Genomic DNA, 27,639 nt, shown 5'->3' with positions numbered 1-27,639 from the left:
CTCAGTATGTTCCCCTTTTGATAATGTTTGTGCTCTCCATGGCTCAGTCTTTGCCCTTCTCTTCCTGTTCCTGCACATTCTATTTTAGCAATATTAATCACACCCTTATGTACACCCTCTTACATTCTTATCCTCTTTCCTGAGCTCCAGATCTGTATTTCCACTTGCTTCATTAATATCTCCAAACGGACGTCCTACAGGTACCATAAGCCCAGTAGCACACAACTCACCTAATTAGCAACTCTTCTCCCTCCCATCATTCCAAACACAATTCCTTCCTGTCAGCCACCTCAACTACTTCATGAACATAGTGAGAAACCAAGACCTGCCAAATTACAGTAAAGTACTATGTCTGAGGTCACCTAACTGGTAGGTGACAAAGCTGGAGTGTTTTAAATCTAAAGTCTTCATCCTTAACCAGTTGACCATAAGGTCTCCAGACTATTTCATTTTTGTCTGAGACACCTTCGTGAGGACAGTCCGCAAGTGCCTCAAATTCAGTATGTCGAAACCCAATTAAATTTTTGCCCTCCCAAATACGTTTGCTCCTTCTATTGTCTTGTAGTTCAGTAGGTGATACACCATCTGCCACTTCATCCAAGCTAGGAGTTGAACATGACTCATTCCCTACCTCCATCCAGGAGGCCCTCAGAAATCTCTCTTCCTTGTCCTAACCCACCCCGCATCCGTCTAGGACCTCATCCTCTCACACCTGGATTCCTGCAGTTGCTTACAACTGCTCCATCTGTTTTCCTTTTATCTGACTCATTTCTCTAAAACCCACAGATGTATAATCATGTCACTTCCATGCTTTAATTAAATGCCTCGGAGGTCAGAGGCCAGATAGTATTAGACTTATGGAAAGTTTGAAATAACACAGGAAAACTCCTATGTTTAATCCTACAAAACAGGATGCAGAATGACCATATACTAGGCTGTTGAAAAAAAATTTTCCCCCCAAAATCAGCTCAAAACAAGCTCAAAACAACATTTCCAGCTCAAAACAAGGTGGAATGTTAAATACTAAAGCAGCTCTCTTTGGGTGATGGAAATATGGGTGATTTTTGTATTTTCTATGCTTGGCTGCATTTTCTTGATTTTTCTACGAGGATTATTAACTTTTTTCCACAATTTAAAAAAACCACTGTTTTCAGCAAGGACCAATACAGTTTAAGCATACAAACCCACTGCAATCCATAACTTATGTTTTCTTTTTTTTTTTTTTTAAAGATTTTATTTATTTATCTGACACAGAGAGAGAGATCACAAGTAGGCAGAAAGGCAGGCAGAGAGAGGTGGGGGAAGCAGGCTCCCTGCTGAGCAGAGAGCCCGACGCAGGACTCGATCCCAGGACCCTGAGATCATGACCTGAGCCGAAGGCAGAGGCTTAACCCTCTGAGCCACCCAGGCGCCCCTTATGTTTTCTTTTTAAACCCATCCTTCTACACACAATTCTCTGGCCCTCTGGCCTCTTCTTATCAGGCCAGAAACACCCACAAATATGGCATCTATCCACTTGTCTCTGACTAGATACAGCCACTCCTCCCTACCTCACCACATCCCTGTCCATTCTCAACTATCCAGCAACCTCCCCATCACTTTGCTTTAAGCTAAATTCAACTGCTTTTCAGCAAGTCTGCACCCCCCACCCCCCCACCCCCCGCCGCCGTCCCAGTCAGTCCTCTCCCAGGCACAGGTCATTCCTTATCTGTGTTTGCGAAATCATACCATAGCATGGGGATTTACTTATGTCTCTCTACTATGTAGACTGAGGCTCTGGAGGCGGGGTACGTCTTGTTCATTTGTTTCTAGCACCTAGCCCAGTATGCCCCACATACTGAACTTACAAATGGAACAGGTGTTTTTTTCAGGTACAGTCTCTGTGAAGTTCATTTTTTTCTCATTTTACTTTCTTATACCTTTCCACTATACTAAATGGAGCCTCCACAAAATAAAGAACTTTCTAAATTCACCATTCAGTTCTAAGTGAGAACTTTCACTGTAATACCAGCAACAACAGAGACTGACTACTGAAGCTGGATAGTTCCATTGCTTCTGCCGTCTTTCACATGCTTAGAATGGAAGCTGAGTTGGCAAGAGAAGAAATAGCTAGGGAGTAACTTACTATTTGTCTTCAAGTCTAACATGATCTCAACAGCTGCCCCCTTTATTTTTCAAGAAGTGAGCAAAGAAATTTAAAGCCTCACAAAAAAAAAGAACTTGTAGCCCATCATAAGGAAGAGACAACCAAGGTTAGCATTATGCTTTAACTCACAGAAAACTCTGATACCTTATATTATATCCTGCAAAATCAACAGTGTTAAAGTTCACAATTAAGTGAAATTAAAAGGAAAAAAAAAAAAAAGGAAAGTGAGTTAACCTGAATTATAGCATTGGTTTTCTATTTGCACTACTTCTAAATTTGATTCTCTGTCATTCTTTTCCTTAAGAGATGATTATCTTCTTAACTTCTGAGTATGTTCAAAGGTTTTAAACTCTCAAGGCTTATTTAAAATATAAGTAAAATGGTAATTAAAAAAACAAGGCACTAGAAAAAAAGCTTAATTTTAAAAAAAATATTTCTATAAATCTCTATGTTGTCAATTCTCTATCAGTTGTATCAAATTTCTATCTTCATTAATTCCTCACTTTATCATATAATTTCTTTCATTTTTGGTGAAATGAAGGATTAATTTAAAAGGTGTCTGTAGGGATGCCTGGATAGCTCAGTGGATTAAGCCTATGCCTTCAGCTCAGGGTCCTGGGATTGAGCCCCGCATTGGGCTCTCTGCTCAGCGGGGAGCCTGCTTTCTCCTCTCTCTCTGCCTGCCTCTCTGCCTACTTGTGATCTCTCTCTGTCAAATAAAAAAAATAAAATCTTAAAAAAAAATAAAATGTGTCTATAATATTCTTGATAAAACTGCTATTATTAGACTTATTATTATGTTGCCAACAGCAGATTTGTAATTTCTATCAACTTTAGTCTTAGAAAGCATACATCTGCAGGTTTATATTTGGCTTACAATATGAAATACAGAGGAAGGAAACACTAATAAGTCTCAGGGAGATCTACAACTACAACCTGTTAAAGTAGATCTTGGCTATTAAAAGGATCATGAAAACTATAAAAAGAAGTGTTTATTAAATGGTGTAACCACTGAATGCATTCCATACTAATGCATTTCTAATGAAGCTTACCCACTGAAGCACATAAATCTGAGAAAAAAAAAATTCATCCTTAAATGAAATACATTCTAAAATGTCCTGACCCATTTACCTGAGTCTCTTAATATAGTTAAGCTATTTATGATAACCCAAATCAGTCATGCCAAACAGGGATTATAATACTATTACCCCTGAAGTACTGAAGCCCTCAAGTACGCAGGCACATGTGACAGTTTCCTGCCCCCTGTCGCTTAGGGGTTTTAAGGTTTCCTTCTAATGACATCTCCCCCTTAGCAGACTTCAGTCTTTTAATCTCTTGTAACACACAATTCACCTAAATTTAAAGATACTGATAACACCTTATGGGTAAGAGCTAAAGGTGTCACAAAGTGCTCACAATTTTCCTTTACTTCAGAGGTTTTTAAAAAAATTATCTGCTTACTTTGAAGTGTCTGGCTATATTCGAGATCACTGATGCTGCGAAAAGTTTGAATATTGGAAAAGTGTAGCTTTGCTAAAGTATGGTAAGAACAATAGTTTCAATGAGGTAGGTATTATCTTTTACATAGTAAAAGTAACAATATTCTGTATTCACCACTGAAGTGATTCTTTTTTTTTTTTTTTAAAGATTTTATTTATTTATTTGAGAGACAGAGATCACAAGTAGGCAGAGAAGCAGGCAGAGAGAGGAGCAAGCAGGCTCCCTGCAGAGCAGAGAGCCCGATGCGGGGCTCGATCCCAGGACTCTGGAATCATGACCTGAGCCGAAGGCAGAGGCTTTAACCCACTGAGCCACCCAGGCACCCCCAGAAGTGATTCTTGATCACAATAATACATCAGATATCAGTGAAAGTTACTCAAGCTGAGACCATTTTCAAGTCATTATTAATGACTGTTCAAGATCTATTTTAGTGTGTATCTGCTTTTCTGGACAATCTTTGCAACTCTACTCTGGTCCTACCCCTTCATCCCTCAATCCCTCCTTCTCCCATTCTTGGCAGGCATTTAAGAAACAGCCATTACATTTAATACTGGCTTAAACTTAGCTAAGGCTATCGTGATGTCTCTACCTTGAGTTATATAAAGACCAAAGTAATTTCTTTCAGTTGCCTGCATAGTGAAACCCAGATATTTCTTTATATCTTTTTTTTAAAACAGATTTTTATTTATTTGACAGAGAGATCACAAGTAGGCAGAGAGGCAGGCAGAGAGAGAGAAAGGAGGAAGCAGGCTCCCTGCGGAGCAGAGAGCCGATGTGGGACTCGATCCCAGGACCCTGAGATCATGACCTGAGCCGAAGGCAGAGGCTTAACCCACTGAGCCACCCAGGCGCCCCTATTCCTTTATATCTTAAGAGATTTGATACATTAGACAGTTCAAGAGGCAGCTGGCAATACCGGCTATGCTAACAAAGGAAGATACTCATCAACAACAGCAGAAAGTGATTATTACAGTATCACTGAAAAGGGCTTTACAATCACACCCAGTTAATATCCTTTAACTGAAGGCACAAATAATTTGATTTGTTTAAAGTCATACCACTAGTTAGTGGGTAAGCCAGAAGCAGCACCCAAACTTCCTGATTCCAATGGTTCTACTATATATGACTAACTTATTTTAACATTTCATTTTTCTTTTTTAACTGTGACAAAATATATATATCACTTAAAATTTACCATCTTAACATTACTAACATTTATATTTGCGTATTTGAACAAAGGCAATGTAACAGACACCAGAGCAACAAAGGAGAACATATTATCACCACATAGAAATTAAATCCTAACACTCCCTTTATTTTTTAAAACAAGATTTATTTATTTATTTGACGGGGGGGTGGGGGGAGAGGGCGGGAGAGAGAGCACATAAGCAGGGGGGCTGCAGGCAGGAGAGGGAGAAGCAGACTCCCCATCGAGTCAAACGTGGGGCTCAATCCCAAGATCCCGGGACCATGACCTGAGCTGAAGGCAGAGCTTAACCGACTGAGCTGCCCAGGCGCCCCCCCAGTACTCCCTTTCAGATGAGAGACACATGTGGTATTTTGTATCAATAGCACTACAGAGAGAACTGCACTTCTGTTCCTACACACAGCATGTGCTGTCCACTACTCACTCCCATATGGGAGAAAGGCCAGCTGTGCTACTTCATTGCACTAGTTTAATACCAAAGCCCCTATTCAAGTCTCTCCCAAACCAAATATGACTCATCTATGAGAATGTACAAATAATAATATAGGTCAGGGGAAAAAAAGTACTACCCAGTAACCAAAGGCATTTCCAATGAAAATATTAATAAGAATAGTTCTTACTGCTTTATAAGCACTTGCTGGTGGCATCATCCCAACTATTAAAGGAGTCTTGAGCTTCTTGATTCTACCCTCCTCTTCTGTTCACCATGGTTCAAGCACAGCAGCACCACCTCAAGATGTAGTGAAGAGATTCACTTTGCAGGGCTCTGTCTCTTTAATGTTTCAGATAACGTTACCAAGTATGACTCACTTTTCTTCCACCCACTTCCTTATTTAAACTTTCCCTGCCTGACAGTCAGCACTTAAAATTTATTCACTAACTGGAAGAAAATAAATCCCTGTCTTTTTGTCTATTTGGGACCTTTTTCGGGGTTAGTAAAAGCTGTCCCCTAACGTGGATTTCATTTTAGTTAAAGTTGTAAATACACCAATTGCTTTTTACTCGGATATTTTAGTACCAGTCCTTTTAAATTTCTCCCTTTGTTAATGCCACTTAAGGCACAGCACCATAAAAAAAAATCCTAAATAAATTTAGAACTTGCATTTGTCATTGACAGATTTTCCTATAATTGCCAAATTTTCAATTCTCAACTCTCCTACACAGACTGTTATGTATAATTAAAAAGAGAAACTGAGCAATGGGAACTTTTTTTTTTGCTTGTTTTTGGTCCTCAGACACATAAACAATTTTGTCTTCCAGTGAACTGTATGATGATGCTCATATTGCACCTTTAATCTGAGAAATTCCAGGTATTTTGTAAAAGTTGTATTTATTAATTCTTCCAAAGCATCTTATTGACATAAATAAAGAATACAAATGCAATGGTCTTTTTCCTAGAGTTGTATCAAAGCTTCTCTGTAGCACAGGTGAATTAGGAATGCATCTCACCAGCAAATCAGTTCCTATTAAGCTTAGATTCTGCACACGGACAGGTATGCCACTGAATCAGTTTCACTGAACTGCAGCCCTCTTTGGAAAGGATCGAAACTTCTAGTTTGCCGGAGCTTCCCCTCTCTCTAGTACATTATTCGTGGATATTGTATTCGTTGATACTTCCTGTGTTTAGTCACTTAAGTTTGTGATATTTTTGTATCAAATATTGGACTGTCAGTCAGGGCACAAGGGTCCAGGCTTTTGTGACCTGAAAAATCACTTGGGCTTTCTGGAACTGTCCCTACTTCTATAAATGAATTGCTTAACTAAGATTATATATATATAAAATATATATTATATATATATAATATATAAAATAAAGATTTTATTTATTTATTTGACAGAGAGAGACACAGAGAGAGAGGGAACATAAGCAGGGGGAGAGGGAGAAGGAGAAGCAGGCTTCCCACTGAGCAACGTTTCCCAGTGCAGGGCTTGATCCCAGGACCCTGGGACTATGACCTGAGCCAAACATTGACGCTTAACCAACTGAGCCGCTCAGGTGGCTCCTACGATGATCTTTAATAAATAATTTTATTTATTTATTTATTTGACAGAGGAAAGATCACAAGTAGGAAGAGAGGCAGGCAGAGAGAGAGGAGGAAGCAGGCTCCCTGCTAAGCAGAGAACCCGATGTGGGGCTCGATCCCAGGACCCTGAGATCATGACCTGAGCCGAAGGCAGAGGCCCCAACCCACTGAGCCACCCAGGCGCCCCATCTTTAAAGAGGCTTCTAAATCCAAGATTAAGTCGACTGTTTTAAAACTATACTAACTAGAAATTTTTTAAAAAAGACAAAAACACTTGGAAGCCTGGAAAGAGTTATGGTTACAATCTGTTGAATAATTTGTGAGCACTCCCATATTTGTGTCCTTAAATGAAACATGTGCTAGTGCAAGTTACTCTTCCAGGTCTAGACTAGAAATGTGTGAAAAGCGAAAATTACACAATTTCCTCTTGTTTCGTCCATAAATATTAGGGATCTAGCCCTTACATCTAGAGCAACAAAGAACATTTTCTTCCTCTCTAAGTAAAAACAACAAGCTTGTGGTTTTCCTATATTGATGTCTTCAGAATGTTCTGACTCTTGAAATCATAATACAAAGATCAACAGAAACGACACCAGAAAAAGCGAAATATTTCCTCATAGAGTAGGGGTAACATTCATTAGCAGCTAAAGCTTAAAAATTGTTTAACTGGTGGTGCGGGTGATCTGACTCATTCATCTCACGGGTGCTAGGAAATTGAGTTTTAAAACCAGTGGAGCAGTTGGTGCTTCCTCTACTTACGACCCGGTCCCATGCGTTACCTTCATCTCGGGGTGCAGGTCCAGCTGGTCCAATTCCAGAGGGCTTTCTCCATCTTCCCGCTCTTGCACCTGGGCTTCCGTGTCTGCCCTTCCTTCTTCCAGGGGGAGCACCTGGCTGACCCTGGGAGTCCTGCAGCTACTGTCAGCAGCATTTTCGTCGTCGTCCTTTGCTGTGGGGGATGCAGGGCCGGTGGTCGCTTCCTCCTCTCCTTCTCCGTTCACTAGGTTCACAGCAAGCAAGGGTTCCAGAGCTTGAACTGGAGTTTCTGGGCTAAGAGTGGCCGCTTTATCCTCCTCCCATTCTATCTGGTTTTGTGCAGCTATCACACCATTAGCCACACCAGTCTGTACACCCTGAGTTGGATCTGTGTCATTTTCCGGCTTTGGTGGTGGGTGCTGGGACAGGAGCTTTTGCTGAGGGGTGGTTGTCAGTCCGTGCCTTCCTGGGGTCCTAGGAACATTCAGGTTCGCACCAGAATCTTTCTTCAAATCACTGTAATTTGATAATGTGCTAAAAGATAAAATACAAGAGAAGCATGTAAACACTGGCATGGAAAAGTTCTAGAAGACAGACCAGCTTATTCCAATGGAAAGGAGATATTTAGTGAAGACTTTTCCTCTGAGGGTTTTAGAAATGTGAATTGGAATAGTCGGGCATAGTTCTCAGTCTCTTGGGATGCTACACACACTTAAGTAAACACCTAAGGAAAGATGGGAAGACCGAACATTTGCCATAGGGTCTGGAACACTTCCTTGCGCTGTTTGTCAACACGGCACATCAGTCAGGACTGAAATGTGAGAACTATTTATAGTGAAAGCCATCTTTTGCCAAGACTTTTACTTTTGTACATATTAAAAACAAGTTATCTTCAGATCCCAATTTAGGAACAGGTTAGAAATCAAAAGTTCCTTCTGTTTACAAAGCAGAACACAGTCTCAGAAGTGTTGTTAGCCCTGCTGCCAGAACCTAACTGACCTCTCTGCTTCCAGTCTCCATCCTCTCAAACCCAGTTTCTCCAGGTCAACCACAGAAGGTCACACTCTCCCAGGGCACCCTGTACACTTAGAAGGTAAATCTGGCCTCCTGCCCCTGGCCTAGGAGTCTGTACACATGAGCCCCCACTTGCCTTAGCCCCATTCAGTTCTATTTGTCCTCACTCACCACCTCTTGCCAGTCCTGTCTCTCTGCTGTTCCCACACTCCCAACAAGCCAATGTGTGTATCTAAGGGTCTCTGCAGCTGCTCTTCTCTCTGCCCAGGATGACCTTCACCAAGACATCAGGGTGGCTGACTCCTTCCCATTACGCAGGATTCTGCTCACATGTTCACCTCAAAGAGGCTTTCTTGGATTATTCTATCTATTGTAAGTGCACTCTGCCATAAACTATGCATCTTGTTAAGTTTTCTTTAAAGCCCTTGTTATTACTTGATATTATATATATAACCCTAATAGTACAATAGAACCTAACTGCCAATATATTACAATGTCCCTATGTAAATGTTTGCATAACATTTTAATCTAGGATTCCGGGGGAGGAAAAACATAAATCTCTGGGCTGTAATCTTGGAGAGATTCCTATGACCTAATAAGGAGACAAGACGAATACAGACTAACACACTGTGAGGGTGCAGACCACGCCTATCTTGTTCTTTGCTTTCTTACCACTTTGTAGCACAGTGCTAGGCATCTGGAAAGTGGTCAGGGATAATTGGCAATAGTGACTATAATGGTGATCGTGGCAGTCATTCAACAACAGCAGCTAGCATTTATTAAGTGCCAGAAAATGCATGGTATTCTTTACATTATTTGCTTCAATCTCATAATAATTGTAAAACAGGACCCCAAAATAGAGAAATTGAAGCTTAGAAACTTGCATAATAAAGTGATGTCACACGGCTAAGAAATGATACAGCTAGAGTCTGACCCCGAAGTCTGACTCTAAATCCATGGTCTTAACCCCACATTGTAATACACTAGAACATGCAGGCGGGAACAAGGAGCAGGTGAGTACCCTGCACACACAACGCAGGAAGAAAGTCCAGGCCAGACCTTCCCCAGTGCAGGGAGAGGTTACAGGCTAGAGGACACAGCAGCACAGTCCATGGACAGTGCTCAGATGTGTTACCTTCTCCCTTCACATTCTACTCCTCCCGGACACTCCGGATATGAACGGAGAATGGAACAGAGATACCACAGATGGCAAGAATGTTAATAAAGACATGGTAAGCTCAGCACCACAGGAAGGGAAGGAAAAATTTGGCAGGAAAAATGCCATATATATAAAAGTTGGTGGTTGTCAATGTAAGTAAGTGTCACATACTCCACCGTTAATGTGTGCCTTCTAGGGGAGTACACGCCTTGGCCTAGACGACTTCTCAAGCAGTACTTGGTGATTTGAATGGCACGGTCTTCCTTTCCTTGCCCACATCAGGGTCCAGAGACCCAGCAGAAAGTTCCTCAGCAGATCCTCTGAACCAATTTTAGGCTTGCTTAGGATTTTTGGAAAGGACTGTGTTGGATGAAAGGTAGGAATTTGGGATGCTGGGTGGCTCAGTCAGTTAGGTGGCTGCCTTCAGCTCAGGTCATGATTGCAGGTCCTGGGATCAAGTCCTGCTTTGGGCTCCTTGCTCAGTGGGAAGCCTGCTTCTCCCTCCACCTGCTCTGCCTGCCACTGCCCCCTGCTTGTGCTCTCTCTCTGACATATAAAATCCTAAAAAAAAAAAAAAAAAGGGTAGGAATTTCCTGTAATAAGTGGTTTCCAGGGGACATGAACACTGAGATGGGGTAGAGATAAGGTGGTGAGAGGTCGCTAAAAACAGTGGTTGAACCTATACGCATATTCCTGCTGTTTTGTGGATCCCAGACCAAGGGAAAAAACAGATGGCCTTGAAGTGTCCTCAGGAAAAGCCAGTGTTCAGTTTTGTGCAAGATGTTATTTCTTTCTAAAATCTTGAAATCTTTCATGGGTTAAAAAGGCTAGTTTCTCAAAAAAAAAAAAAGGCTAGTTTCTCTTACACTAGGAAAGAAAGAAAAAGAGGGAGGGAGGGAGGAAGGAAGGAAGAGGGAGGAAGGAAGAGGGAGGAAGGAAGGAAGCGTGGGACTGTAGTAATACTTATATACATAAATAAGTAAATAAATAAAATTCAGGTGCTCCAAATCACTCATCTTAATAGTCTTACTTGCATTACTGCAAAGAGCAAAATTCTGATATATAGTCTGATACATAGTGTTGTCTAATAGTTGGTAACAGTAAGACCCCACTCTTCCTGTCAGTTTATGGCGGTAATTCAGTCTGCTGAATTCCTATTCCCCAAAATGCTACTTTAAACTGTAACAACTGGGGTAAATCCTGAAAGCTACACATACCGTAGGCATACGGGCATCACTCAACCGGAAATACAACTTCCCATTCAAGTCCTATAGACTCAGTGCAACACTAACCCATTCACACACTTTTAGGGTCAATTCCTACCAGTAATACCTCACTAAGAGCATATAATCATTTTTCATATAGGCAGTAGACTGCTACAAGTAACACCCTCCTTCACCAGATTTGCCAAAATACTCCCATTACATCCTATCTGCACTTAGAATAAGTTTGCTTTAAATGTCTAGGTTACAACACACCACTCCTTAGATACAACCTTCAAACTTTGCATGGAAAAATGACTTTGAATCTGTGAGGTCTGAAAGAGTAAAAGAAAACGTACTAATAGGCAGAAAAACTGTATACATTTTGTGTATGGACAGGAATGCAAACAGTGGGTTACCAAAATGGTGAGAACCAGAAGGCTCAACCTTTTCAATACTGACCTATTAAGGGCTTCCCACACCTGCCTCCAAATCTGGTATGCACTATAGACAGGGCTTAGGGCTCCAGCCCTCCCAGATATTATGCAGTCATTGGACATGGCCCTGAGAACTGCAAATATGAAAGGTGACTGCGCTATTGAATCAAGTTGCCCTGAGGAAAAAAAAAATTTAAAGTGGAATTAAATCATTCTGGTAGGGGCACCTGGGTGGCTCAGCGGGTTGAAGCCTCTGCCTTCGGCTCGGATCCTGGTCTCAGGGTCCTGGAATCGAGTCCCGCATCGGGGTCTCTGCTCTGTGGAGAGCCTGCTTCCCCCCCCTCTCTCTGCCTGCCTCTCTACTTGTGATCTCTCTGTCAAATAAATAAATAAAATCTTTAAAAAAAAATAATCCTGGTAAAGATTACTATAATTTAAGATAGTAAAGGTATTAAAATTCCTACTTTAGAGGGAGAGATGTTAAAGTTTAAATATTTATGACTCAAGTTCCCACAATTGATTGGGAATGAAAATGAAGACAGGCTTCTGAACTACTTTTCTTCTTAAGAACTTGTTTCTAAATATAATCTCATTTTAAATGAAGGACACTGCAGTTTTGTACTTGGTCACAATTTTCAGAAGATTTCTGAAGTATTTCCAAGCTATGATCCACTATGTAAATAACAATAAATCCTGCAAATAAATAATGTAATCACCTAGCAGGAAACCATTCCCAAATATTACACTGCAATGAATGGAAATATTTGGCTTCAAGGATGAAAGGGAGTTTATATAGACTTATATATAAGTCTTATATAGTCATATATATATATATATAAAAGTCTTATATAAGTCTTATATAAGACTTATATAGACTTAAATATAGACTTCTGGTGACAGATAAATTAAAATCCTTCTGATTAAAATTTTTTAAAAATTCTATTTATGTCAGCAATGGGAATTCTAAGAAAAAGCAATTGAGGTCATAAAGGAGAAAAACAACTTACGGGAGTTTATTTTTATCTTTAAGTGAGAAATTCATATTTTACTTACCTTTTTTGAAACATTAGGACTAAAGAATATAAAATTATATCTAATAAATACAGAACCGAAACTTATTTTGCTATTGGCAATGTCTCCTCACAAAACCTAGTAGGATATGAGGGAGTGGAGATAGGGGTATGGGGGTTGAATGGATACTGAAGACTCATGCTAAATAAAAAGTGGGTCAGAAAGAAGGCCACAGAGATGGCACAGACCAGCAGAAATTACAGTCACAAACATGCACAGTGAGAAACAAGGAGAGACAACCTCCTGCTTTCCCAACCCAGACATCCAGCTACCCACCGCATGACCCCAAGGCATAACACAACATGACATAGGCAGATACAAAGGAAATGAGAGCGCATTATCAATTGATCTATACCACACACAATGTGATGAAAAAGCTGGCGGCAGAGACCCTGCTGCACACAGGGAATATATAGTAAATGACAGTTCATATTCGGGCAAGTTTTAAGTATTTTTAAAATTTACTCTTTCTAAAAGCCTCCCAAACCTAGTAGAATAAAATTCTTATGATTTAGAAAATCCATTACTCTATCATCTTAAAACACACACACACACACACACACACACACACACACACACACACACACACATACAAACAGCCCAGCTTTCTTCTCCCCTCTTCTTCTCATTGTGAATTAGCTCTTACCTGCCTCCTTCAAAGCGACTGATGAGATCTGATACCTTACTGGGTTTTTCTTTTGAGACACAAGAAGCAGGGGCAGGTTTAACTTCCTCCATCCTTGGTTTCTCACTAGATAAAGCTTTATGCCTGGGGGTTTGGTGTATATTGGACGAAGCTGAATTCCGCAGATGCAATGGCTTTGGAGGCACTGTAGAAGAAGAATTAAAAGAATTCAGTATTTCATGGATACGTATTCCATAACAAATGAAACTGATGGCCTGGGTGCAAAAATCTTCAACATTATCAAATTTTTGTAAAGGGGTCTCTCAAATTTGTACTGAATCTTAACCAAGGGATCTCTATCTAGGACATTTGCTGTGTCCTCTATAAATCCCATCTCCAAGATTCAAGCGGTTCTTTTAACTTTAAGTCATTTTAAATATGGCTTTATTAAACATCTAGCCATCTACATATTGCTGTGAACTTCCAACGTCTATTAGAGATAACATGGCAGTTATTTATCTAAACAGAGAAAAGAAAGTACTAACTTTGAAACTAATTCCTAGGTATACACTGCTTGTTATGAAACAGAGTTTCTAAATATAGAGTAATAACGAATATAATAGAATCCAGAGCTAGTAAATGAGACCTAAAAGCCAATAAAACAATATCAAACAACAGTAATTACTATAGCATCTTCCCATTTAACAAAAGCTCCTGACCTCATTTGATCTTAGATGAAAATTTTCACTTTACAGTCCTTTGAGATAGGTAGCATTATTTACCTCTTAGGTCTATGAAGGTTCAGAGTGGTTAAGTGCTTGCCCTAGAGGAATAAGGCTGATCTGATTTTATGACTGGTACCCAGACTCTAGTTCCTTCCTCTGTCAGCATTGCTTCCAATTATAAAACCAGCAATAGGGGGTTATAGGAGTTCTGTTATTATTGTCTGCTATGTTAATAGTTGGCTTGTATTACTATACCACAAATTATTTGCTTAGTAGTAAGTTCTTCCCTCAGCTAACAGATCATTTCCTGAAATATTAAAATCTATGGAATATCTCTAACAGATGAGAAATTCTGTAGAGGAGAAAATACACCATAAGTGCCTGCTTCATCAGTACAGGATTACTTCAATTTTGAAAACCAATATAATTTTCCTCTTAGATTAACATTCTGGGTAAAGGATTATATAACTTGTATGCATTTTTCTACAACTGGTTCTAACAAATCAAATAAATTCCTTGTTTTTCTTTTTTAAAATCCTTGTTCTGTATTCCCAAGGAAGGGTAGGGAATCATGTCTCCTTCTTATTACATGCCCCATTTTCCCCCAGCTGGCTACCCTGGTTTTCAGTCCTCTTATTTCTTCTATAAACTCGGCTGACAGTTGCCTGATGCTCACTGGCCTAGATGTCATCATTTCTATGTGAGTTATCAATTCTTACAAAGAAAGAAAAAAATATGCTACAGGTATGACAATTAATTCACCTCATTCCCTTTCAACACAAGAAGAAAATCCCAATTAAAAAAAGGCATGCTTCTTTTTATGAAATGATGTTATTTTCCAAGAAATGATCAGGGGGGATGGTTAAATATAGTATCCATTGAGAAAGAAGGGACTTATATAAGCGTGATATTTGTTAATTTGAAGGAAAAATTTCCTGTGTAGAATTACACCAAAATAGCAAACTATGACAATATCACCTCCCCCCCCACACACACAAGCAGTTTTAATATTAGGAATAATTCCAACATTCCTAATTAGAATATTCAAAAAAAGGAAGTGAATGTGTTCTTTATAATTCTATAAAAATTGTTACAAAAATTGTTATAAAACTGTTTTAATTCACCCATCTAGAGTTTACTCAGTGAACACTATTTACTACATATCAGACACTGTTAGATGCTTAGAAAACTCAAATAATATGTTGTCAGTCAGTTTCTCAGAGATAATTCCACTAACTTCTCCCATATCAATTATGCCTACCTAAACTGTTTCATAGCATTGTGTACTTTGTCTCCAAAATGCTTATAATAAATTATTATGATTAAGTAGTCATAAATAGTATTAAAGAAACCAGAAATAAAATATTAAGTATAGTACAGATGTAAAGCTCTCTCTTCCACAAGGCTGGAGTTCTGTGAGGGTAAGAAACAAGTTTATTTTGATCACAAATATATTCACAGTAACCACATACACAGTGTTTGGCAAATCTGTGGAATACGTGAAGGAAAAAAATGTCATCGAAGAGTTCATAGTCTAGTGAGGAGACAGTTTAATGAGGCTGATAAAAGCGGGCACTGGGGTGCTGTTATTTTAGAAGCACAGAGGAGACATCTCATCAACGGAGACAACCCAAATGGAAAATAAAGTAAATATGCACATTTCAAATAAAAGAGCACAAATATTACATGTATATGACACAAATTTCAAGATGATACATGAATGGCTACAGTGTCATAAACACTGCCTTAGGGGGAAATAATGTGTGCTTTGGCCAAAAAAACATAACTGGTGAGTAAAAAAGACTCTCGTCTTCCCCTCCCCTGCCCCCTTTCTCAACATTTCTGATCGTTTACCCTATGGAGGTCAACATTTCCAAATGCTCCCTGGACATCTCCTAGGTGTTCTATCAGCACCTCCACTGAATCTCTCTTAAACTCAACCAGTAGGTTGAGTTTACTTCTTCCCCCTGCAGCCCAATGGATGTAAATAGGAAAAGCAGTGTTCAACCTCACTGATAATCAGGGAAATGAAAATTAAATCTAAATAGGATTCTACTTCAGCCCCATCAGGTTAACCAGAAATTTTAAATCAATACCAAGAGTCAGTGAGGATATCAAGCAATATGATATCTCATGTATTTCGAGAGGGAATTTTAATTAACAGAGCCATTAAGAACTTGACAGTTACAAAATACATATCCTACAGAAATTCTTACATATCTATTACAGGGTTTCGTTAAATTTTCACTTTTTCATTAATTCAGCATTTAATGAATAACTATTAAATTCTATGTACTTGATCTTATCAATGAATAAAAGGAAAGATAAGAAATGAAAAAGCTAGTAAATAAACCATTTATGAGAAGGTGGTGAGAGCTAAGAAAAAAAGGGGGGAGGGCTAATGCAAGAACAAGTTTAAAGGGATTTGGAGTATAGGAAATGGGGAGAAAGGCAGATTGCAGTATATATTAAGTAGGGTACTGAAAGTGGGCCTCTTTGAAAAGTTCAGATTTGAAGAAGACTTGAAGTTGAGCGAGTTATTTTGGGAAGAGTATTCCATCCAGTAGAGACCAAGCTAGAGGCAATGGAAGCCAATGTGACTGAAGCCAAAGCAGCAAGCAGGCAAGAGAAGGTACAGAGGTCAGAGGGAGGGTCGGGTAACTTGGCAACACAGAAGCTGGTGGTACACTGTAAGGAGAGTGACTTTGAATGAAATGAGAAGTCACTGGAGTTCTGTGCAAAGGAGTAACACGACAGGACTTCTAACCAACTGTGTCTTTCTGGCTGCTTTGTTGAGAATGTCAGGAAACAGGGAGGAAATGGGGCAGAAACAGGGAGAAGAGTCAGGAGACTAGTGCAGAAATTCAGGTGAAATAATGGTACTTGGAAGAAGGTAGGATTCCAGTATGCTTTAAAAGTAGGCTTCCTGATAGAATAAATGTGAGATACGAGAGAAAAAGAGAGGAGCCAAGGATGACTCTGGAGACCTTTGGCCTGAACCACTGGAAGGATGAACTGTCATCAACTGACACAACACATAAAGCAATTTTTTGAGAAATCGGTAGTCCAGTTGTGGACATGCTAACTTTGAGATATCTAGTCGACTGTAAGGAAAATGGGCCCTATTGCAGCCAATTTTACAGACCGTAAATAGAACAAAACAATTTATTCAAAAATTTCCAATCATCCGAGATAATTACTGAGCATGAAAAAAATGAATCGCCAGCTTAAGTTTGGGAATTACCAGTGGATTTTGATTAGTCTCATTTTACTTACTATGGAAAACAATAGCTGGCCATCTTATTTTTACATAAACTCTACGCCCAAGGTGGGGCTCGAACTCACAATCCTGAGATCAAGAGTCCCATGCTCTATCAACTAAGTCAGTCAGGTGCCCTACACAGATGGTTATTTTTAATACATTATAAATTTATAACATATTATACTTTAAAAACGGAACATTACACATAGGATGCTTTACTTTAGAAGCAAATGAAATAGGTTTGAGTACCTCACATTTTCTTAAATTATTCAAACAATAATGTGGTTTTTGAAGTTCATGAAACTTTTTTAAACATTAAGCTTTAATGACTGATGAGTGATGATATATAGGCTCTACAAAATAAACAACTATGGAGAATGCTGTGGATCAAAGCTCCTGAGAGAAAAAGAACTATTAGCTTTAACTGCTAAAGAAGTTATTTTGAGTTTATGTCTAGCATGGCAGGAAATAGGCCGATATTGAAAGTGGTGAACAAGAAGAAAGACTTATGTTGGAAGTTGCTCATTAATTTATTTATTTGAAGGGTAGGATTGATATGAAGTGAATAAACCATTGTTTTCTACGGCTTTAGGGTATTTTCTGAGGCTGAGGCAAAACAAGCCCTAATTATTAAAGGAATCCATTTCAAAAGCAACAGACTCTTACTTAGATTCAAATAGAAGCTTATCTAATCTAAAATTCAGCTCTTTCATTGTTTTAAAACTGTAATTGTTCAAAAATACTTACTTGTTGGTATTTTTTAATTGATAAAATTGACATACAACATTATATGAATTATTTGTGTATTTGTATATTTGTATATATTGTGAAATGATCACTGAAGGCTAACATCCACCACACAGTCACAATTCTTTCATGTGATGAGAACTTTTAGGATCTCTTCTCAGTGATTTTCAAATATACATCACAGTATTATTAACTATAGTCACCGAGCTGTACACTATATCCTCATAACTTACTTATTAATAAACATAAAAACCTAATGTTGTTCCAGACACATTACTACATAATCACCACTAATAAAGGTATTTAATATTGTCTCTCCTTTTAAATATCACTAAAATAAATGGTAGCTATATTATTAGCATTCCACAGGAGGGGAAAAAAAAAAAGATTTAATTGTGAGCTCTTTTGAGGATCCAGATCAGAGTTTCTCAAACTACTGACATTTCAGGCCAGATAATTCTTTGTTTTGGGGGGGCTGGCCTGCGCACTGTAAGATGTTGAACAGCATTCCCAGCCTCTCCCCACTAGCTGCCATCAGAAACTGCCACACGTGGTGTCCAGCAAAAAAGTCTCTAGACAGTATCAAGTGCAGGCCATCGGGTGGAGGTAGGAGAGCGGCAAAATTATCTCCAGTTGAGAACACTTATCTAAAATAAGATAATAAACGCTTATCTAAAATAAGAATCTTCAATTAGGGGCACCCGGGTGGCTCATTGGTTAAGTGCTTACCTTCACCTCAGGTCATGATCTCAGGGTCCTGGGAATCGAGCCCCGCATTGGGCTCCCTCTCCTTCCTGCTTGTGCTCTCTCTCACTATCTCTGTCACTATCTGTTCTCTCTCTCAATAAATAAAAACTTAAAAATTTAAAAAATAAATAAAGTAAGAATCTTTTTTTTTTTTTTTTAAGATTTTATTTATTTATTTGACAGACAGAGATCACAAGTAGGCAGAGAGGCAGGCAGAGAGAGAGGAGGAAGCAGGCTCCCCGCTGAGCAGAGAGCCCGATGCGGGGCTCGATCCCAGGACGCTGGGATCACGACCTGAGCCGAAGGCAGCAGCTTTAACCCACTGAGCCACCCAGGCGCCCCATAAAGTAAGAATCTTAAAGTTACATAATGGATCTTGAAGCCTCCCTAGGCTCACCATTCATAAATTTGTAAGGGACTTGCCACGCCATGAGAATAAAGGTGTCAGTGTGATAATCCCTGGATCTGTACAGGAAGTCCCCATTAATAATCCCTTCCTTTCTTTGCCTCAGTCACCCAAATATTCTTAAGGGTTTGGAGAAATTAAAAGCGAGCCTCTCTCCACTAGAGGGTGGGGAAACACTTTTATTTGGCCCATAAGTAAGTAGTGCCCAATTTGTTTGGCAGCTGATCTGACAATACCAAGGTGTAGCCTCATTTCCTGAATGTTTCTCTCTATATAGCACCCATTCTTCCAAGTTTTAAACAAAGAACAGTAGAAACAAAGTAGAGGAAACATGGCAATGGATCAGGGAGTCATTCAACAAGGGTTACAGAAGGCCTGCAATGCAATGGGGGATTGCAGTACAAAGGCAGAAAGAAACCAAGATGGAGAAGTGCCATAAAGAGTAGGTTAAATGATAACGAATGAGAAAAAGTTAAGTAAGTGTGAGGAAATATGAAATGTCAAAGGTGACAGTGCAGTTAAAATTTTAGCTAGGGAACGAGGGAAGAACCAAACAATGAATGAGAGTACTTTCAAAAAGCACAATGTTCTCTAAATGATTTATTTAATACCTGGAAATAGCCCTTATAGTTTTGTAAAATTATATGTATTAATCCATATTCAGAATAGGAAGTATAAATGTATTTAAATATCAGTATATTGACTTTAATATAATTCCAAACAGCAAAAGCAAGATCAAGTGTTATCTCCCTAAGGAAGATGATTATTTTGGCACATAGCAACTCAGAAGGACACTGGTGTAATTTATCTCAATGGACTATGAAACACAAAGAAGTAAAAAGGCTTCCCCAAAAAGGCTTTATAAATAATGAAATTCCCAAAAAAGGCTTTATAAATAATGAAATTCCTGTTTGTGATCTGGGTAATTACATAAAACTGAATTACATTTGTTTTTCATATTCTTACTTCATTTGATCTTTGTCAGCTCAGGTCTAACAAGCAAGATGGAATTTTGTATTTTGCAAATAAAATAGCTTAAATCATGATCACAAAAATTTCTATGTTCATATTCATATCATTTACATAGGGAGGAATATGGTCAAAAGAAAAGGTTATGAACTCATGAATGAGTCATTCATTTGAATCACCAATTATTTGACCTCACTTGATAGCCTTACCCCCATACTACCATAAATATACCTAGTAGTGAGAACAAAAAGAAAAATGTCCCACAATCTGTCAGATTCTATTTTAAACCCCTTTCTATTTAAACACCTTTAAGACTCTTTCAGAAATCCTAAAAACATAAGAACTTTAAAGAGTAACACTTGTTCTTTTATGACGTGTTCTCTGTAACAACTTTTTAAAAAAAATTTTATTTATTTATTTGACAGACAGAGAAAGAGCACAAGCAGGCAGAGCAGCAGGCAGAGGGAGAGGGTGAGGGAGAAGGAGGTTGCCCACCGAGAAAGGAGCCTGACACAGGGCTTGATCCCAGGACTCTGGGATGATGACCTGAGCAGAAGGCAGTTGCTTAACCAACTGAGCCACCCAGACGCCTTTGTAACAACTTTTCTTCCAAAGAACAAGAAAGAGACCAAAAAGTGAATACCACATAAATCAAACAGAAATTTATTTTTTCCAGAGTGTAGTAATTCTGAAAATGCCCAGTATTGTTTCTTGGCTGAATGTTCATCATTTGGTACAGATAAAAATCTATTGGGAAGAAACTACACATTAAATCACAGTAGGGCTCAGCTTTGTGTTAATGTTTCAAAGCCTTGCTCTCTGTCATCAAAATTGCAGTTTTGTGCTCCTCAAAGCTAATACCCCGTTCACCAGAAATTTATTGCTAAAAGGAAATGGTCCCTGAACAAAACAGTCAAAGATTTCCACCATCATAGTTGTTTTTCCCCTTATTAACTGCTCAATTCTTGAATGGAGGAGCCGTTTATTTTAGTATCTGCGGATGACTTTATTAAGAAGCATTTTCAAGTCCTAGTTCCTGAATAGTATAAAATCACATTCTTACTAAGTATATTAAGCACAGTTTTACAGTTATCTGTTTCACAGATCCTCTGACATTTAGCAAGTCACACTGACTTTCTGACAGTAGTCATTCATTTGTCACACATTTATTATGCAAATAGTAAGTACTAGGTCAAGCATAACGCATGAAGTGATCATTGTCCCCTTAAGGGGACATGTAAATTTCTGCAATGAGAAAAGAATCATATTAGAAAAACATATACGGTGTTCTATACCCAACTCTGCCCGAGACTGATTTTTTCCCTGGGTAAAAAAAAAAATCCACCCAATATCTCCCATTTAAAACTTAAAACCCTTTTTTTGTCATTATCATTTTTCTGGGTAGCCTTTATCAGTAACAAAACACCCAACCCGATTAAAAACAAACAAACAAAAAGAAAACAAACACCAAAACATACCTTGTGGCTTTGGACTTGCAGCTGAGTGTTTCGCAGGCGTTTTTCCATTTATTCCCTGAGCCTCTTCATTAGATACATTCTGATCAACCTGTGGGGTCGTGCTGCTTTTCAAATAAGGTGGAACAACAGTGATCTTTGGACAGGTACTGCTGCCTGCAAGAGTTCAAAAAGAAAGAACAGGTAAATAGAGAGGTGGAACACAGCTATGTCCCATGAGTTAAATTTCTTCTTACCCCACGAAACAAAAACAATCACAGATCTAAGACTAAGCAGAGCAACACATCTCCTGTGTGTGCTGGCCTTGACAGAATTTCTTGGGAAAGATCTCATTCCATGTGCTCAAGAAACCTTGTAATGCATACTGACAGAGATCGCCGCACACACGGGTGCACACACACACACACATGCACACATGCACACCCCCACCCTCTCTCCCTCCTTTCCTTGCAGGGCCACAGAAAGGGCAGAATGCAGCTGCTACGGGGGAAGGCGAGGACAGGAGGGCCCCAGTATTCATCTGTTCAAGTGTCTTTTCCAGCAGCCAGTCAGTCACCAGTCATTGACTCCAAAGAACAAAGCAGGAAAGCACCGACATGACAGCTGACCTAAAGACTCTAGAAGAATGGGTCAGTGAGAAACGAACACACACCCCTCTCACTCATGAGCTTACTCAGACTCCAGATCTACACATACAAGCTAATACCCGCATATTTTTTTAAAAAAAGGATTATACAGATTACACGATCTTATCTACAGCTCAAAACTCTAAAATGTTAAGAGACCGAAATACATCATAAGACATAGATGTAGGAAAATAGATCGATTTTCTGTTCGGTTCCTGATACAAGAAGTGAATTGTTGAGTTTCAGAGACTTTTTAAGAAATCATATGCCGCTGGCTTTCTCTTTATACCACTTGTATTAAATTTCCCTTTCTTCTAGCTGACACAATGATATTAACAACAGACTGGACTCTGCTTAGGAGAAAATAAAATTTCTACCAGGAATATTGTGATAACTAAATAAAAGTCTTCCACTTAAGAAACCATCACTGTTTAAAAAATAGAGTCTCAGGAGTGCCTGGGTGGCTCAGTGGGTTAAACCTCTGCCTTTGGCTTGGGTTGTGATCTCAGGATTCTGAGATCGAGCTCCACATCTGCACTCTGCTCAGCAGGGAGCCTGCTTCCCTCTCTCTCTCTGCCTGCCTCTCTGCCTACTTGTGATCTCTCTCTCTGTCAAATAAATAAATAAAATCTTTTTAAAAAATAGTTTCATTTTTACAGAATCCAAATATCTGTAGAGAGAACTGTGAGATAAAAAGCCTTAATTATCCAAAACAAGAAATGCTAATAAAACCTAATCACCTTTTTACTGAGTAAAATGATTCTCTTTTATTTTGATTCTTAAGCAGTATTAATTAAAAACTGCGCATGCTGCTTTATTTTCTGTATTCTCCTTGAAATTTATCTTGGTAAAACAAATTTTAGAAGGTCTTAACCCTTCCAAGTACTGTCGACAAGTTTGAGAGTGCCGGTGGGACAACAACGTAAATGGGTTATCATCAGGCACCCTTCTGCTCAAATGGCCTGCCAGCTGGATGAACCACTGTTTAGCCAAATAGAACAAAGGCTTTGAATGCAGGATTTATAGATTATTTGACAGTATGTTATGACAAACACAAACAGAAGAAATAAAAGCTCAAGTCCTTAAATGTGTAATCCTATCTACCTTTTTAGAAAAACCGTGTGAGGGAGGCAAAGCATAACTCTAAAATCAGTAGCATGATATCCAACGACTCAGCCTTTTATTAGGAACATTAGGATGTTTGTTCCACGGTGATCCCAATGATGGCTTCTTGGGCCTAAAGGCCACCAGCTGGGGTCTGGAAGGATGGCCTTGGGACAGAAACAGTGAAAAGCCAGAGTTTAGCTCCAAATCAGAGGCACAAACTATAATGTGATTGTAAAATGAGGCACTGAAAGCAAGAATGCTGCTTACAGCAATAAAACTATAAAAAGGAGATAGCTAATGGGCTAAATGAGAAAACAGATTATACTGAAGCTTTGAAAAATAGATCACCAACTTACATATTAAAAGATGAAACTACTTTAATAATTAGCCTATTTAGAAACAAAAGATGTCTTGAATAAGTAACTTGAAATTTAAAACTAGGCTCTTTATTTCTGGATAGCAAACTCTCAGGGTATGATGGGTTTTATGCAAGTCTCATATTTATTGGAGTATCTTCCATGAATGTGCCAAAATGCCTGCAGTAAGAAATCAACTACATATTCATTTTCTTATAAATCCATTGAAATCAGGTTTACTTTTTTTTTTTTTTTTTGGTCAGTGGCAATAAATCTATAGCCAGAAACTTGATTTTAGATTATTGCTTAATACCAGTCTACAAACTTCAGCCACTATCACAAAGTATGAAAATACGGTGAAAGATACAGAAAACACATTTTTAAAGGGTTAAGGAAAAAACAAAAAAAGCAATGACAAATAGGCAACAGAGACCATTTGTGGCTGCAAAGCCAAAAATATATTTTTGAAGATTTTATTTATTTGAGAGAGAGAGAGTGGGAGAACACATATGAAAGAGAGCAGGGTGAGGGGTAGAGGGTGAAGCAGACTCCCTGCTGAGCTGGGAGCCAGATGTGGGACTCCACCCTAGGACTCCAGGATCACAACCTGAGCGGAAGGCAGACGCTTAACTGACTGAGCCACCCAGGTGCCCCAAAGCCAAAAATATTTACTATCTAGCCCTTTATAGGAAAAGTTTGCTGACCACTACTCTAGGTTAAACACACCATGGTAAAGAAATGTGCCATTTAAAAAACGGCCATTTCATTAAATATTTCATCTTCTAAGTAATCTTGGAATAGCAATACAAAACAAAACTTTTTTTTTTTTTTTTTTTGAGTGTTTATGACTGACTCAGCCTACTCACATTTGGAGACAGTTCTTATTTGGGTGCCAATTGCATAACAGGGAACCGAAAACAAAATTGCAACCAGATGGTTCACCTATTCAAGAAATTTAGTATTAACTTTTAGAGTCCACTCTTCTTACCAAGAAGAGTGACTAAACAGTTAATCTTGGGCTCAGATAAAAGTACAACAGTTGGGGTGCCTGGGTGGCTCAGTAGGTTACGCCTCTGCCTTCCTTCGGCTCGGGTCATGATCTCAGGGTTCTGGGATCGAGCCCTGCATCGGGCTCTCTGCTCAGCAGGGAGTCTGCTTCCCACCCCCCACCCCCTGCATGCCTCTCTGCCTACTTGTGATCTCTCTCTCTCTGTGTCAAATAAATAAATAAAAATTAAAAAAAAAAAAGTACAACAGTTACATGATGTTAGTGTGACGGATGGGGGCCTATTTAAATAATAAATAATTTAAATAATGTCTCTTCCTGAGGGTCGATGATCTTTTCAGCCACTGGTCCTACCCATTCTGCATTCCTCTGGGTTACTGATTCATGCTTGCTGGGTCACATCTCCTGTAAGGAATGTCTAGATGTATACTAACTGCAAAAGTCCTCAGATATTTTCAGTTAATCAATCCAGCCTCGTCTTTGACTGCAGCTGGAGAGGTTACCACTACGGCTTCACTTTCATTTGTCTGTCTTCTTCTGTATCACTTGTGAGTGGTAGATAATCCCTCTTACTGGTTAGGGTGACTTTGTCTCCTATTTGGAAAACTTTGTGTTGAACTGCTATAGTTTGCCAAATCATTCTCAAATAGCTCTTTCACAGTCTTTGGCCATCCACTTCAAAGCAAAGTCCACTCAGTTCTGTGATTCTTCAGGCTTGTTCTCTTGCTATAGTATCCATTCCCCCAGATCACATCTTTCTGGCCTTGCTATGGCCGTGTCTATACTGCCTCAACCATTCATGACATCTCTTCCAACTGCACCGAGTCTCAAGTCTATAATAGCTCAATGGACTCCCCTCCTTGGGACAAGAGGGTCTCTGGGCTTAAGGGGTAAGAAGTAGTATTCCAGGGAAGACAAACTTTTCAGGGGTACATTGTCCAGAGCAAAATGATACCTTAAAAAAGGAAACAAAACCACAACTTACTTTTTTAAAAAAGATTTTATATTTGAGAGAGAGAGGAAATGCGAGCATGAACTAGGGGAGGGGCACAGGGAGAGAATCTTTGAGCAGACTCCCCACTGAGTGCAGAGCCTGACGTAGCGCTCTATCTCACAACCCATGAGATCATGTCCTGAGTGGAAACCAAGAGTCAGATGCTAAACCAACTGAGCCACCCAGGCATGATCTGTACCCCTGCCCCAAAACTTGTTTGAAATATTTTTAGGTTTACAAGGAACTGCACCCAGGTCCCTAAAATTAGCATTTATATAACCATGGTACATTTATGAAAACTAAGAATTTAATATTGAAAAAACACTAAACCACAGATTCAGTTCCGATTTCATCAATTTTTCTACTAATATCCCTTGTCTGTTATAGGATCCAATCGAAAATACCACATTGTGTTTAGTTCTCATTGTCTCCTTACGGCACCCAACCTAAGACAGTTACTCAGTCATTGCTTGTTTTGTATGATGCTGGCACTTTTGAAGGGTCACAGTCAGGTATTTTGTAGACTGTCCCTCAAATTGAGTTTCTCTAATGTTGTCTCATGATTAAATTGGGTTTATGGGTTTGAGGGCAGGACATCATAGAGACAATGTGCCCATCTCACTGTATTACCATCTCACCATATTACATCATGGCATGTTATCAATGTGATTATCACATGTGATATTAACTCTGGACCCTGGGTAAGGTGGTATCTGCCAGGTTTCTACACTAAAAATATTAAAAGACATTTTTTCAACAATGTTTTCTTATCACCTCTTCAAAAACTCTCCTTTTGTCCTACAATTTCAAATAAGGGTCATATATCCCATGTGTTACCTAAAATACCTAGATTTTGTGATGAGCACTGGGTGTTATAATATGTAACTAATGAATCACTGAACACCACATCAAAAACTAATGATGTACTACATAGCGGCTAACTGAACATAATAAAAAAAGAAAAAAAGATCAAGCAGTTGTTTTTTTTTTTTTAATAAACCCATTAAGGTTATAAAACTCATGGTTTACAACTCTTTTGCAAAGGGGAACAAAGCCATAGCCAGGAAATTTATTTTAGAATACATTTTCCAAACTTCTAGAGCTCCATAAGAACTTTTGAAAAACAAGCAAACCATAAAAGATCTTAGAAAAGAAAATATGATTAATAATTTAAGAAATTTTCTTGGACCTAGGAATTCTACACATCTAGGAATGTACAGAAAGAATCCTGTGTGTATAAAAGAATATGTACATATACACATACATACATAAAGTATATATACATATATATATATGGGTACTTATACAAAAGTATATGACTAGTTGATGCAACTTTATGGAACACATGAACCATTGTTAAAAACAGAAAAACAAAAATAAGATTGGCAAGATCTCCAAGACATTATTAAATAAAAGACAAACTATAGAAAAATATGTATAGTAGGATCCCCTTTAAAAAAGAAAGATGCATACTAATGTGCATAAATGCTTTAGAAAGGGATGTTAGTAACAGGGCAAACTTAACTGGGAGAACTGGGAGTAGGAAGAGAAGATGAATGGGAACCTTCACGTTTTGCTGTCTATATAGCTGTATCATTTAAATCTTTTATAATGAAGAGGTGCTTAGAAATTACTTATGAAAAAGAGAAAATCTATGAAAGTTGGGTGTATTAAAGATTTAAAAGTATATATCCTTTATGTTTGCACACCTATGTAGACAGCAGTATTATTCACAATAGCTAAAACATGGAAGCAATGCAACTATCCATTAACAGATGAAGAGAGAGACAAAATGTGGCATATACATGCAACAGAATATTATTCAGCCTTAGAAGGAAGTCCTGAAATATGACACAACATGGATGACCATTGAGGCCATTATGTGAAGTGAAATAAGCCAGTTAAAAAACACAAATACTGTTTGGTTCCACTTATACCAGTTACACAGAGAAGTCAGAAGCAGACAGAAAGTAGCATGGTGGTTGCCAGGGACTGAGGAGACAGGAGAATGGAAAGTTACTGTTTAATGAGTACTGCATTTCAGTTTTATAAGATGAAGGGTTCTATGGATGGATGGT

General features: G+C 38.8%; 1 protein-coding gene across 1 annotated transcript in view; it reads right to left on the bottom strand.

The window, feature by feature from the left end:
* FGD4 (FYVE, RhoGEF and PH domain containing 4) overlaps positions 1-27,639 on the bottom strand; it is a 202,787-nt gene that overhangs the window by 37,504 nt on the left and 137,644 nt on the right. Inside the window, exons 3-5 of the mRNA XM_080811709.1 lie at positions 21,476-21,628; positions 13,163-13,346; positions 7,657-8,167 (exon numbers count right to left, since the gene is read on the bottom strand). Coding sequence (XP_080667835.1) covers positions 7,657-8,167; positions 13,163-13,346; positions 21,476-21,628 — 848 coding nt within the window. The remainder of the gene's footprint in view (positions 1-7,656; positions 8,168-13,162; positions 13,347-21,475; positions 21,629-27,639) is intronic.

The sequence above is a fragment of the Martes martes genome (assembly GCF_963455335.1).
Source record: "Martes martes genome assembly, chromosome: 8".
Classification (NCBI taxonomy): Eukaryota; Metazoa; Chordata; class Mammalia; order Carnivora; family Mustelidae; genus Martes; species Martes martes.
The sequence above is the reverse complement of the archived record's forward strand: the minus strand, read 5'-3'. Positions and strand labels throughout refer to the sequence as shown.